Here is a 15,908-nt window from a genome sequence, read left to right as displayed (position 1 = left end):
AGCTAGTTCCAGTAATTCTATGTCAGTTCAAGTATAATAATAGCTGTTATGATTAATAATAACAGTAGTGATAATGGCGATGACGATAAATTGTTTAGAACTTAATATCTGCCAAGAATTGTGGTATATTGATCATATTTAATACTTATAACCTACAAGATAGCTGTTATTATTCCCATTTCGCAGATGAGGAACCTTAAGATAAAATAGGTTATCAAGTAAAAGCAACCAGAGCTAGAAGTGAGATCCAGGCCAGACTCAAACTTCAATTTCCCCTAGACTGACTACATCTACTAAAATTGCATTTTTCAAATTTAGGGAAAAGCATCCTCAGTAGCTTATTTTGTACTTAGGTCATCAGTTTTTCATATGGTTGTTAAATATCAAAGAATAATATTATATTAATAATAAAGCTTCACTATATACTATTTTTAGACTTTTGTATATTTTTTTTTCCCTGAAAGTAATTTTTTTCACATTGAGTAGTGAGGGAAATAAAATATATCACCCCAAAATATGCCTCTTTGGCATATTGATTATTTTAGGCTGATTATTTTTAAGAAACTGAAGACATAGGAAAAACTTAAATGGAGTAGAAGCTATCTTTTTGTAAGAAACATTTATATTTATAAGGGAAAGTTCCATTTGTAAGTGGGTAGCCCTTACTGTACCAGAAGAGAATGACCAAATCTCTAAAATTGTCATTAATGGAGAAGGCAAGGACCTAAATTTGCATGACATCCCTATGCTTGTCTACTGTGCTTTTCCTGGGAACCTCCTATACTCCCCCACCTCCCAAGTCTTTGTCTTTAGCTAAGGGTGGTATTTAAGGTGATGGCTTAGGTCACTTCAGGGAGTTATTCAGTTTTCCTAGGTAAGTATACAGGAGGTATACATGTTATTAAATTTTTATTTGTTCTTCTCTTGCTAATCTGTCCTTTATCAATTTAATTCTTAAACCAGCCAAAGAACCTAGAAGGGGAAAAGGAACTTTCCTCCCCCCCCAGCCCCCACCCCCCCACAACAATAGATTTTATAGACAAAGCACTTTAGGTCTCAGAGATCTCTGTAAAGTTTATTAGCATACTTAATTCTGTGTCACTTTGTGTAGAGTTTTAACTTCTTTTACCATCTGTCTCTTATTCAGCAGATGTACTATTGCATTTTAGAATGTGTTTATCTGCACTACTATAGAATCATTTAGAAATTAAGTACTTTAGATTTATTTTGTCCTTGTGCTAAATGAAATTTTATTTTCGTAAGAAGTGATAATAAAAAAGCAATAGCTTCTGGTTTTGGACTTTTAAAAGAGTAAATTAAACTATTCTGTTTAGGTCATTGAATTGGAAAATCGGCTAAAATCTTTTGAGAAAAGGTCGAGAAAATTAAAGGAAGGAAATAAAAAATTAATAAAAGAAAATGATTTCCTGAAATCCTTGGTTAAACAGCAGCAAGAAGATGCAAAGACCAGAGAAAAAGAGCTAGAACAGTTACAAAAGGGAAGTAAAGATATAGAAAAAGACAAAACTGAACTTCAAGTAAGAATCAATGAGCTGGAGATAGAAGTCACTTCCCTAAGGAGAAAGGTAGCAGAAGCCAGTGGGTTGAGAAATGAAAATGAAGAGCTGATGAATTCACTGGAGAAATTACAGGGTTCAGCAAACAAAGCTAAATCTGAGATGGCCACCACAGAAATAAGATCTGGGTCTGGACAATCCAGTTGTAAGACAACCACCACCAAGGTTAAATTTAAAGCCGCCAAGAAAAAGTGCTCCGTGGATCGTTACCAGACTGTTCTCAATCACTCCATCAAGGTTATGAGCAATGTGTTTGAGAACCTCAGCAAGGACGACTGGGAGGATGTGAGTGAAAGCAGGTAAGGCTCTCATTAACTTAGCTCTGTGGTGGGGACACTGTGCATATGTAAAGCACCAGCAAATGGAGATTGAATTTCAACTACTGTTGATTTGGTATTCAGAAAAAATACTGTCAGATCTTTTGAAATATCTTGGGAGGTCTTGTTCTGAGCTTATTGACTGAAATTTGCATGCAAAATTAGCCACAACTGCTTGAGTATTTGAATAGGTGCCAGGAAACCCAAAAGAAGGCAATGCTTGATTTCTTCCAGTGATGCTATTTTCATGCAGTCATGAGGCTTGAAATTGACAGTTTGGCAGGTTGATTTAATTTGCTGGCCCTTTGCATATTCACCACTGACAGCTAAGGATTCCCAGGCAAGCCTACTAAGTCGGTTTAGTTATCTTGTGACATGGCAACCTGGGAGGAGAAACATTTTTTCCCCTTAATTTAGTTAGATAAATTTTGAATGACCCATTTCAGCTTGTTACCAGATGTCTACAAGCTGTTTAACATCCTTTAAATTAAGAACCATCTTCACTAATTATTTCATGTATGTATTATGCAAAGTCATTGTACTAACTTTAATTGAATGGTGGTAAAAATTAGTTCTTTAAAGTTAAAGCTCTATAGATTCCTAGCCTTAAGTTCTGTAACCCCTAGTGAATAGCAAGAAGGGAATACTAAAAATCTATAATATTTCTTTCCCTTACCCCTGGCTATATATTCATATGCACTTTTGAAGCACATCAGTAAAACCACAAAGGTAAAAAGATAATAGAACACCTCTTTTAATACCAAGATAACAGGGAAGTTTAATGTTGCCAGAATTGCTAACAGACAAATGGAACAATTTTCCATAATTCTGTCTTGTTTTATAATGGCACATATTTCCTTTTATTTTCATAATTTTTTTAAAAAAAATCTGCAATAGTGGTCTGTTTTAGATTACAAATGTTTCTGGATAGTTTTCTTAGACATAGAACTGAAACTTACTTTAAAACGCAATTCTCAAACTTGCTTGCATATTAGAATCACCTGGGGATCTTATAAAAAAATCCCAAAGCTCAGGCCACATCTCAGAACAATTAAATCCTAACTTCTAGAGTGGGATACACTCTTCAGTAGTTGTTGAATCTCTACAACTGATTCCAACATGCAGACACATTTGGGAACCGCTGTTTTAAATTATCATTGGCCATGCCTCTGCTCTTTAGGCAGGTGAAACACTCAAAAACAAATTTATGAATATAAGGAAGAAAGGCCACATCCGTACTCCCATTCCTTTGTTACCTCTTCTAAGGTCTTCTTCCCTGTTCTAAAAAGCAATTAGATGTAAAACCCTACTTATCTTAAAGCCTAAAGCCCACTAAACATTTATCTGTGTCTTCAAGGAAATTCTTGTTTAATCAACAAATAATATCTCAACCAGTTGGTCCTACCACACTCTTCAAAATACCGTGGTACACATTTACTCACATGTATGAATGTATGAGTAAATATATGAAAGTTGAGGAATACACTCATTTCAGCTTCATCTTATTAATGCATGTGCAAAAGGTCACATATTTTGGGAAACATATCACACAATGTCTTTTAAAACATAGGATTGTCATTTAAGTTATTTAGCAGTGAAACTCAGTTTTTACACTGTGAGGATTATTACATTTCCTGCCTGACAGAACAGTCTTAGGAATCACTCAACTGCAAAGAATTATCAAACAATTAGAAATCCCACAATGGAGCTTCAGGACTTCAGTACATTCTTTTAGCTTTCTGTAGTCTTGAATACTGAAGAAAATAGAACTTTTTTGCTTTATATATCTATATTATATAACTATTACCTTATGTATATTTATTTTCCATCAATGAATAGTATTATAAGAGCATGCTGTCAAATGATGAAAATAATATGATTTAGTAACAAGAGAGGAGACCTCTATTCACAGAAAATATGCATGGATTAGGGAAGTATAGTGCCTAAAAAGCTGTGGAGCACTCTTCCAAAGGATTTTGAGTAAGAGGGAGTTTTATAAAGAGGCAAAGCAGAAATAGGGCATGATGGACTAGGTGGTCAAGGATCTTCTTGCAAGGCTAGCTGATCCTATTTTCTAGGGTAAGGTAAACTAGATAGAGCTGAATCGGAGAACTGTGATTGGTGTATGTTAGGTTTCCCTGATGGAGGCATTTCCTGTTACTGCATTTGACATGGGTTGTTCTGCTGGGGCATTCTGAATTTTGTGGGTCCTGATATATGAATTAAAAGCCTTTATCAACCCCATTCAGTAATGGATAGTAATCAGAAGGAGTTAATACCTTGAATAAGAAAAATAGAATTTCAGTAAAGCATGTTTATCAAATTTGGGGATAACATGACATTGGAAAGGCAGGAAAATCCAAAACAGAATCAAAATCCCCAAAGATCTCAATAGACTGGAAAGATATAGTTATCCAAAAGACTATAGGGTCTTTTATGTGGCTGTAAAATGCCAGTTGTTCAACTATACAATGGGAATAATGTGGAACTTTGTAATAGTTTATGTAAAGAATATTTTAGGAAGTTTTCTTAAATCCTGTATGAGTCTACAGTACAATATTCAAGCTAGAAAAGCTTAAAGACTTTTATCGTCTGCATCTACCAGGAGTTCTACTAAGTACTTCTCATAGTGCTCTTGGAACATGAGGTTGAATTCTGTACATAATGCTCCATCAAAATACGCTGGTGTGCATTTGAGAGGGACATGGATGGGAAAGCATTTCAAAAGCATTCATATTTGGAATATTTGAAAAAGCTAGCGATGTTCTTAGAAATGTGGCAAGCATCATATAACTCTGTCCAAATAACTAAAAGATAAACCATGTGGAAAAGGGATTGGACATACATGTCAACATTTCTAATCTTCTCTTGCTTTATTATTTTCTTTAATGCAAACTATTACATAAAACATATAATAAAACTTACTCATTGATTAACTGTCCCCACACTCCACTAGGATGAAAGCTACCTGAGGTTAAGGATTTTTATCTATTTTTTTTTTCTACCTACTGCATTATCCCTTGTATCCAGAAAAGTGCCTGTCACATAATTGGTGTTTAACAAGTATCATATTGAATGATGAGAGATGGACCTGGACTCAATGGGCGAAAGGCTCAGAGATTCAAATTTTGTCCTATACTAAGAAAACTTTCTGTTAGAAATATTAAAGCTTTCTGCACTGGCTCAGAAAGTAGTGAGTGTTCCAGCCTTGAAGTTGTTAAAACATATGCTCCCTGAATAAACACTTATAAAAATACTATAAGAAGTGATATTAGCAGACATGTGATATTAGATAATCTAACTTCTTGATGAGATTTTATAATTTTGTAATAATTAAGATAATTTTGTAATAATTAAGATAATTTTCTCTCTTAACAGTTAGAACTCCTATATGCTCAAATTAAACTTACAGCTATATATATAATGTATGCTACAGTATTATTTGCTCTTGAACTTACGAGGTACATTTAACAACTCTTCTTCTTGGGTTTTATGTCACCCCTTTTTTTGCAAAATCAGTGATTCTGAAACACAGACCATGCAAAATTTGGGAACAATTATTGTAGAAACATCCCAGAAAATAAGTCCTACAGAAGATAGAAGAGACCAGAAAGAAAGAGACCAAACAGAAGACAGCCAAATGCAAGGAAAGGAAATAGAACAAATATGTCCAATTGGAGATGGCAAGACCCCAAAGGTATATAAAATTTTACTAGTTTTAAGCTTTGGTTTTAATTTTATCTCATGCTTCATAACTTAATGTTTATTGCCAGTGACTTAATATGAATCATTAAAAATTTTTCTTTGAAGTATGCAGTGAAAATACTTTTTAGTGATTTTCAAGTACTAAGTTTTTAGAATCATTTACGTAGATGAAAATGGAACTAGAATTTTCCTAAATATAAATCTTGTTATTTATATCTCAGCAAAAAAAATAAAAGTGATAATAAGCTCATTACTGTTTTCAGATATATAAAATATATGAAGAGAAGAAACTTTTTTTTTATATGGGCCTTCATGATAATAAATTATTTAGTCTAACTAAATCTTTAAATTTCTAACTTCTACCTAGTATATTTTATTCCCCAATGTATTTATTTTGTTTCATTTTTCTGATTTCCACCTAATGAATTTTATTCCCTAATATATTTTAAATATTAAAATATTGATGTTCCAAAACAACTTGTTCAATAATTCTTACCTCTGATATATCATGTCACCAAAATGTTTATCTGTTCAGCATAAGTCAGTGAAAAACTGGGGAAAGGTAATTTTGTTTAGGAAAAAAAAAGGTTACTTTTGAATAACCTATGTTTCCTTAAAAACCAAATCCAAAAGTTTTTTTTTTTTGAGATCCGGCCAGAACTTTAGAGGAAAAAATTCAAGGATGTTTATCTTAGTTACTACCATAATAAAGTTCAGATGAAGAATTATATGCTAAGTACCTACTGATTGAGTGGTTGGTTGATCACTTTTATAGAAATATCCTATTTTGCCACACATTATTTGGTTGGTAATTTTATTTAGTTGCAGTCAATTATGTGTAGCTTAATAAAAGTAACTCATTAACCCATTCATAACGTAATAGAGCTTAGTATAAATGACTTTGACTAGATATGCATATTACTGGTGGTCAGAAAATAACAATTGATCAAATTGTACCAGTTGTTTTTGGAAAATACTGTAACTTCTCACTAACTCCAAAGGTAACCATTAGCTTAACTTTAATCACTCTGTTCCTCTTCTTTATAATTTCGTCTCTCCTAATATTATGGTTAATTTTGCCTGTTTTTGAACTTTATGAAGTCTATGAGATAGGTCTTCTTTTGTTTGGTCTTCAGTATTATGTATTTATTTTTATTGTTGTGTTTAATATTTCATTGTCCAAATATATAATTTATTTATCCATTCCATTGATGAATTTTAGGTTGCTTCAGTTTGGATTTCTTGCAAATAATGTTGCAATGAATATTGTTATAAATGTCTTCCATGATACAAGTACGGATATTTCTGTAGTGAAATACCTAGGGGTAGAATTACTGCCCTATAGAGTATATATGTCTAGGATCTTAAGTGATACTATTCTTTTCAAAATATACCAGTTTGTTGCACCACTAGCAAACTATGAAAATTTTAACCACTCTTCATCAAAAGTTCATATGTTAGTCTTTCTCATATCAGCCACTTTTGTATGTATTTTGAGGTATATCACTGTGAGTTTAATTTATATTTCTGTGATTTATATTTCTTTTTATTTATTTATTTATTTATCTTTGTCTTTTTGTCTTTTCTAGGGCCATTCCCTTGGCATATGGAGGTTCCCAGGCTAGGGGTCTAATCGGAGCTGTAGCCACCAGCCTACACCACAGCCACAGCAACGTGGGATCTGAGCCACGTCTGCCACCTACACCACAGCTCACGGCAACACCAGATCCTTAACCCACTGAGCAAGGCCAGGGACCGAACCTGCAACCTCATGGTTCCTAGTCAGATTCGTTAACCGCTGTGCCACAACGGGAACTCCTGTGATTTATATTTCTGAGATTACTAATACTGTGTTGAATACTGCTTTCTTATAATTATTGGCCATTTGTAATTCTTTAGTGAATTGCTTCCTCAAGTCTCTGCCCATTTTATAAATGAGTTGTCTGTCTTTTTCTTATTTATCTATAGAAGTTCTTATATGTGCTACATATGCAACTTTTGTTGATTATAGACATTGTAGATATCTTGCCCTACTTTGTACTGTGTCTTTTCACCCTTTTTAATGGAATCTTTTGGGGAATAGAACATCATAATTCTAATGTAGTCAAATTTAACAATTTTTTCCTATATGAATAACACTTTTTATGTTCTATATAATAAATTTTACCTATTCCAATTTAGATATTTTTATACTATCTTATTATCTTTTCTTTTATTGAATTTATCTATTCTATTTATTCACTGTTTTGATTTTGATATCTATGTCTGGCATTGATTTTTGCATGTGGTGAAAGATGAAGATTAAGTTTCACACTTTCCCCCACAATGTTCAATAGCACCACCTTTGTTGTAAATCACACATGCATATATGTGTGGGTGTGTCACTAGATATTTTCTTCTGTTTTGTCAGTATATTTATCTATGTCATTTGGTCTCATTACTATTATTTTATAGTAGTCTTGATTGATAAAAGAAAGTTGCCCATCGTGTTTTCCTTCCAGTCTCTTCAGTATTCTTGGTCTTTTGCTCTTTAAAATGAATTTACAATCAGCTTCTCTCAGAAAAAAAAAAAAAATTGGGGATTTTGATAGGCATTGTATCAGTGTATATTAGTCATAAACAATGAGAAAACTCTGAAAGGTGGAGAAGAGAACACACCAGCTAGGATTCTTAGAACTTGAGGAACAACACAGTTGGTGAGTTCTCTGGGTTTTCATTTTGCCTCATATATCCTGATCTGAATGCTGAAGAAACCTGCAACTTGAAAAGGCCAGTTGGTCAGATGATAAAATTCCCTATAAAACCCTTTTCTCTCTGGTCAGAGGACCAGGAAACAGAAAGATAGAAAACTTTAGCATAGTAACTGCTTTACTCTAGCCAAACACCATGAAAAAAAAATTGCAACTGTACCTCTACCCTCACCAGTAAAGACCTGGTGGAGAACCTACACTTTCACTCTCACTTGGCTTTAAGTAGGCATTCCTCTGTCTTCTTTCAGGGCCAAGTGAAAGACCAAGGACAAGGTAATGATTCCCTCCATTTGTGCCATTAGTGGCCACATAGGTAGTTGGACCTCTCTATCCAGCAATAAAGAGATGCCCCTTTATTTTCCCAGCAGGATTCCTATAGATTTCAAAGGTCAATGCAGTGATGTGGACTTTCATAACCTGTCATATCTACAAAGCCTCCCACACCCTCCCCACTGTTTCAGTAGAGGCCAAGTTAGGAGCAGAAACAAGGTCAGGCTCCATCTCCCAACCTGGGTGGTATCAGCAGAAGTCTGTGAGAAGCCTGACCTCTCACTACACCAAGTAGTAATGAGATACCTCTCTCTAACTAGCATGTCAACAGGAACTTGACTTTCATCCCCAACTGGAATAAACAACGTGGCACTTGCTTTCCCCATGAGTGTGGCATCACAGGAAGCCTGCTGACACAAAAGATTTAAATAAGATCTGAAGTATTTGTAATATTATACCAAAAATGTCCAGGATACAGTTGAAAATCACTCATCATATCTAGCAACAAGGAACAACTCAACTTGAATGAAAAGAAAAAAAAAAAAAAAACGGTAACAGCAAGATGACACAGATGTTCAAACTTTATGACAGCACTTTGATCCCACAAACACAACAAAAAAGCCCATCTACATGTAGAACAACTTGCACAGAACATCTACTGAATACTGACAGAAGACCTTAAACCTCCAGAAAGTACGAGGAACACTGCAAATAACTGGGTAGAACAAAAGGGGAAAAAAGAGAGAGAGATAAAAAGAGAAGGAATCAGGACGGGACTAGCACTCCTGGGAGGGAGCTGTGAAAGAGGAAAGGACCCCACACCCTGGGAAGCCACCTAACTGACGGGGAGATCAGCTAACACAGAGGAACCTTAAAGCCTTAGAAAGTGCAGCAGCTGGACTGGGGAGGGCAAAGCAGAGAGAGAGCTGCACAGACCATCAGGTACCACCTCCCAAGACACCACATTCTGAGACACTCAGCAGTGGGCTGGGTCCTGAGACTTAGGCTCTGGAGGTCAATTCTGGGGAAAGAACTAGTGTTGGCTTTGTGGAGACAGCCTGAGGGACTAGGAAGTCGTGCACCAAGAGCTGGGGAGTGGAGCGCCACAGCCAAGGGAACCCAGAAGGAAGACTGGGCTGGCAGGAGAATCAAGGCACCATTGTTGGGGAGGGCAAGAGGAGAAGGGGCAGACCCCACCATGGGAATATCTTTATTTGCACTTGTGGACTCTTGGAGGGTGGGCTATGGGCAGGAAGGTGTCTCTTGTGAAGGCTACAGGTGACAGGCCCCTCTTATGTGGGCTATGGGTGGTGCCTCTTGTGTGAGCTAAGTGCAACAAGGTGCCTCATACAGTCTGCAGGCAGCGGGGGCAAACCAAGGTAGTTATTGCAGACTCCAGAGGTGGGCATGGCCCACCACCAGTAGGAGTCTGTGAACAGGCATCACCTGTGGCCCCAGTCACCTCAGAGGTTGGCACAGAGGCAGGCACTGCAACAAACCACCACCCGTTGTGTCACTCCCCTGGGAATGATCAGTGCCTACTGCTGCCACTGCCAAATACTCTGGACACCACCTACCCCTGCCTGAGGGTCACTGCCACTGTCCAGGAGTGGCTTACACCACCTTCCCGTGGGTCCTTTCCACTGTCAAGGGCCCTGCTGGGAGGGCCACTGGCTGCTGTCCCTGTCATTGCCTTCATCTCCCTAGAAGTATCTGTTATATCAAGGGAATAACAGCCTGCACATACTGAGGAAAGGAACAGCAAGCATCCAAACCGAAACCAGCCCTCATGCCAAAAATAAATAGCCCTCAGAAAATACCCAGGAACGCTCTTGCATATACATAGCCCTGCAAGACTACAGTAGTTGTTTTCCCTAAACTCACAGAATAAGAAAAATATAAAGAGAATGAAGCTCAGGAACCATTCCCAATTGAAAGAACAGGAGAATTCCCCTGAATGAGCAAACAATGAAACAAACCTCTGCAGTGTAACAGTTACCACATTCATAAAGGAGATAGTGAAAATACTGAAGGAATTAAGAGTGAATATGAAGAAATTAAGAGCAGATATGAACAGTAATGCAGTACTTTACAAAGGAACTAGAAAGTATAAGGAGGAGCCAAGAAAAATTAGAAAATTAATTTGCAGAGATGAAAACTGAGTTAAAGGCACTGAAGTGCAGAATGAATAATGCAGAGGAATGAATTAATGACTTGGGAGATAGAAAAGTGGAAATCACCCAATCAGGACAGCATACAGAAAACCAAATGTAAAAACATGAAAGCAGTATAAGAGATCTATGGGATAATATAAAGCAGACCAATCTACACATAATAGGGATTCCAGAAGGAAAAGAAAAATAAAAGACTATTGAAAATATATTTGAGGAAATTATGGTTGAAAACACCAAATCTAAAGGAAACAGATATCAAGATTCAGAAAGTACTGAGGGCTTGCTGTGGTTTGTAGTTGTTGAACCCAAACAGGCCCACACCAAGGCATATTAAAATAAAAATGGCAATAGTTAAAGAGAGGATTCTAAAGGCAGCAAGAGAAAAACAAAGAATAAATGATAGGGCAACCCCACTAAGGCTATCAGCTGATTTCTCTGCAAAAACACTACAGGCCAAAAGAGAGTAGCCAGATATATTCAAAGTTCTAAAAGGGAAAAATTTGTAGCCTAGAATACTCTACCTAGCAAGAATATCATTTAAAATAGGAGAAGTAAAGAATTTCTCCAATAAACAAAAACAAGGAGTACAGCATACTAAACTCATCCTAAAAGAAATCCTGAAAGAGCTACTCTAAATAGAAGTAAGAAGAAATAGGATGAAAGAAATCACAGCTGGAAAGTAATCACTTAAATAAGCCAATATACACATCTAAAAGGAAAAAACAAACAAACCTGTTGTAAAAGCAGTGATAAACACAAGGAGCAGCAAAAGGACAAACATGAAGATATTTAAAAAGGACATCAAAATCGTAAAATGTGGGGACAGAAAGTAAAATCTAGGCTCTTTTTTAAGAATGTGTTTGAGTCTATATGATTCTGAGGCTAAAGCAAGCAGACATAGGAAGGGATTAACATACTTGAAAAATAGAGCAACCACAAATCAAAACCAAACAATACATTCACAAAAACTGAAAAGAAGAGGACACAAACATAAAATAAAAGGAAATCATTTAACCAAAAAAATCAAGGAACAAAGGAGAAACATAGAGTCAGCTGGAAAACAAGGTTTAAAATAGCAATAAATATGTATTTATCGATAATTACCTTAAGTGTCAGTGGACTAAATGCTCCAATCAAAAGACATAGAGTGGTTGAATAAAAAAACAAGAGCCTACAATATGCTGCCTACAAGAGACTCAGCTTAGGACAAAGGACAGATAAATTGAAAATGAGGGAATGGAAAAAGACATTTCATGCAAATGGAAAAGACAAGAAAGCAGGAGTTGCAATACTCAGGTCAGACAAAATAGGCTTTAAAATGAAGGCCATAAAGGAAGGCGAAGAAGGACACTATTTAATGATAAAAGAATCCATTCAAGAAGAGGATATTATAATTGTCAATATATATGCCCCTAATATAGGATCACCCAAATACATACAACGAGTACTAACAGACATAAAAGGAGAAACCCATAAAAGGAGGAATACGATAATAGACCCCACTCACATCAATGGACAGATCCTCTATACAGAAAATCAATAAGGTAACAGACATCAAAAATGACACAATAGTAAAGTTAGACCTAGTTGACATTTTCAGGACATTACATCCAAAAAAATCAGAATATACATTCTTTTCAAGTGCACATGGAATATTCTCAAGGATTGATGACATACTGGGGCACAAAACTAACCTCAACAAATTTAAGGAAATAGAAATTGTCTTAAAAAGTTGTTATAAAAATGCTCTAACAAGCATTTACAAACATGTGAAACAAATGAAAAAATAGAATATCACAAAAATAGTAATTATAAGGAGCAGCCAAGAAAAACTAGAAAATTCATTTGCAGAGATACAAACTGAGCTTAAGGCAATAAAGAGCAGAATGAATAATGCAGAGGAATGAATTCATGACATGGAAGATAAAATAATGGAAATCATCTAATCAGGACAACAGACAGAAAAACAAAGAAAACACATGAAAGCAATATAAGAGACCTAAGGGGTAATATAAAGTGGGCCAATCTATGCATAATAGGAATTCCAGAAGGAGAAGAAGAAGAAAAGGGGATTGAAAATATATTTGAAGAAATTATAGCTGAAAACTTTCCAAATGTAAAGCATATTGATATCAAGATACAGGAAGCACAGAGGGCCCCAAACAAACTGAACCCAAACAGGCCCACACCAAGACATATTATATTAAAAATGGCAAAAGTTAAAGAGAGGATTCTAAAGGCAGCGAGAGAAAAGCAAAGTGTCAATTATAAAGGAACCCCCATAAGGCTATCAGCTGATTTCTCTACAGAAACACTACAGGCCAGAAGGGACTGGCAAGATATATTTAAAGTGCTGAAAGGAAAAAATTTGCAACCTAGAATACTCTATTCAGCAAGAATGTCATTTAAATTCGAAGGGGAAATAAAGAATTTCTCCAATAAACAAAAGCCGAACGAGTACAGCAAGATGAAATCCATTAGAAAAAAAATACTGAAAGGGCTTCTCTAAATTTAAAAAAAAAAAGGAGAGAGAGAGAGAAAAAAGAGAAAAAGAAGAATTAGGATAGAGGAAACAACAACTGGAAAGCAATCACTTAAGCCAGCATACAGATCTAAACATGAAGATGTTAAAAAAGAAAAAAAAAAAAAAAGACATCAAAATCATACAATGTGGGGAAGGAAAGTAAGAAAATGTAGATTCTTTTTTTTATTTTAGTGATGTGTCTGAGCCTATATGACTATCAGGCAAAAGCAAGCAGATATAGGAAGGGCTTAACAATGCTTAAAAAACAGGGCAACCACAAATCAAAACCAAACATTACATTCATAAAAACTGAAAAGTACTCAAGCATAAAATAAATGGGAGGCATCCAACCCCCCCCCCCAACTCACATCAATGGACAGATCCTCTAGACAAAAAATCAATAAGGCAAGAGAGATCCTAAAGGAAACAATAGAAATGTTAGACTTAATCGACATTTTCAGGATATTACATCCAACAAAATCAGAATATACATTCTTCTCAAGTACACATGGAACATTCTCAAGAATTTACACATACTAGGGCACAAAGCTAACCTCAACAAATTTAAGAGTATAGAAATTATTTCAAGTAACTTCTCTGAACACAATGACATGAAATTAGAAATCAGCCACAGGAAAAGAAATGAGAAAAATCCTAGTACATGGAGACTAAACAACATGCTACTCAAACACCAGTGGGTCAGTGAGGAAATCAAGAAGGAAATTAAAAAATACCTCGAGACAAATGAAGACACATCCACTCAAAATCTATGGGATGTCACAAAAGCATGGCTCAGAGGGAAATTCATAGTAATACAGGCCTTCCTCAAAAAAAAAAGAAGAAAGGTGTCAAATTGACAACTTAACTGACCACCTGAATGAATTTGAAAAAGAAGAACAAAAAAACCCCTAAAGTCAGCAGAAGGAAGGAAATCAGAAAGATCAAAGATCAAATCAATAAAATAGAGGTTAAAAACACAATTGAGGTAATCAATAAAACCAAGAGCTGGTTCTTTGAAAAGATAAACAAAATTGACAACCCTCTGGCTAGAGTCACCGAGAAAAGGAGAAAAAAAACCCAACTAAACAAAATCAGAAATGAAGAAGGAGAAGTCACATCAGATACTACAGAAATACAAAAACCATGAGAGAATACTATGAACAATTGTATGCCAGCAAATTTGGCAACCTAGAAGAAATGGACAACTTTCTAGAGACTTACAGCCTGCCAAAACTGAATCAAGAAGAAATAGATCAACTGAACAGACTGATCACTAGAAATGAAATTGAATATGTCATAAAAACACTCCCTACAAATAAAAGTCCAGGACCAGATGGCTTCACAGATGAATTCTACCAAACATACCAAGAGGAACTTATACCCATCCTCCTTAAACTTTTTCAAAAGGTTGAAGAAGGAGGAACTCTCCCAAAGACATTCTATGATGCCACCATCACCCTAATTCCAAACCCACACAAATATACCAAAAAAAAAAAAGAAAACTATCTTCCAATATCTTTGATGAATATAAATGCAAATATTCTCAACAAAATTTTAGCCAACTGAATCCAACAACATATCAAAAAGATCGTACACCACAACCAGGTGAGATTCATCTCAGGTGCACAAGGATGGTTCAACATATGCAAATCAATTAACATCATAACCATATTAACAAAAGAGAAGTCAAAAATCACATGATCATCCCAATAGATGGAGAGAAATTATTTGACAAAGTCCAACATCCATTCATGGTAAAAACTCTCACCAAAGTGGGTATATAGAGAGAACATACCTTAACATAATCAAAGCCATTTATGACAAACCCACAACAAATATAATACTCATTGGAGAAAAACTGAAAGCCTTCCCACTAAAATCTGGAACAAGACAAGGATGCCCACTCTCACCACTGCTGTTCAACATGGTAGTGGAAGGCCTAGCCACAGTAGTCAGACAAACGAAGAAAATAAAAGGTATCCAAATAGGAAGAGAAGAGGTCAAACTGTCACTGTATGCAGATGACATGATACTACACATAGAAAACCCTAAGGACTCAACCCAAAAACTATTAGAACTGTTCAACAAATTCAGCAGAGTAGCAGGATATTAGATTAACATTCAGAAGTCAGTTGCATTTCTGTATACTCAAAATGAAACATTAGAAAAGGAATACAAAAATATAATACCTTTTAAAACTGCACCCCAATAATTCAAATACCTGGGAATACACCTGACTAAGGAGGTAAAAGACTTATATGCTGAGAACTATAAAATATTAATCAAGGAAATTAAAGAAGATGTAAAGAAATGGAAAGATATTCCATGCTCCTGGGTTAGAAAAATTAATATTGTAAAAATGGCCATACTACCCAAAGCAATCTATAGATTCAGTGCAATCCCTATCAATTTACCCATGACATTTTTCACAGAACTAGAACAAAACATCTAAAAATTTATATGGAACCACAAATGACCCCGCATTGCCAAAGCAATCCTGAGGAACAAAAACCAAGCAGGAGGCATAACTCTCCCAGACTTCAGGCAATATTATTACAGAAACACAGTCATCAAGACAGTGTGGTACTGGT

General features: G+C 35.5%; 1 protein-coding gene across 4 annotated transcripts in view; it reads left to right on the top strand.

The window, feature by feature from the left end:
• The window catches only part of CNTLN (centlein), a 326,116-nt gene that overhangs the window by 224,187 nt on the left and 86,021 nt on the right, over positions 1 to 15,908 (top strand). For all 4 annotated transcript variants that reach the window (XM_021063284.1, XM_021063278.1, XM_021063282.1 and 1 more), the window contains 2 exons: positions 1,335 to 1,876; positions 5,414 to 5,591. In XM_021063284.1, the coding sequence (XP_020918943.1) occupies positions 1,335 to 1,876; positions 5,414 to 5,591 (720 nt within the window). The remainder of the gene's footprint in view (positions 1 to 1,334; positions 1,877 to 5,413; positions 5,592 to 15,908) is intronic.

Source organism: Sus scrofa, chromosome 1 (assembly GCF_000003025.6).
Source record: "Sus scrofa isolate TJ Tabasco breed Duroc chromosome 1, Sscrofa11.1, whole genome shotgun sequence".
In the NCBI taxonomy this organism is placed as follows: Eukaryota; Metazoa; Chordata; class Mammalia; order Artiodactyla; family Suidae; genus Sus; species Sus scrofa.
The sequence above is the reverse complement of the archived record's forward strand: the minus strand, read 5'-3'. Positions and strand labels throughout refer to the sequence as shown.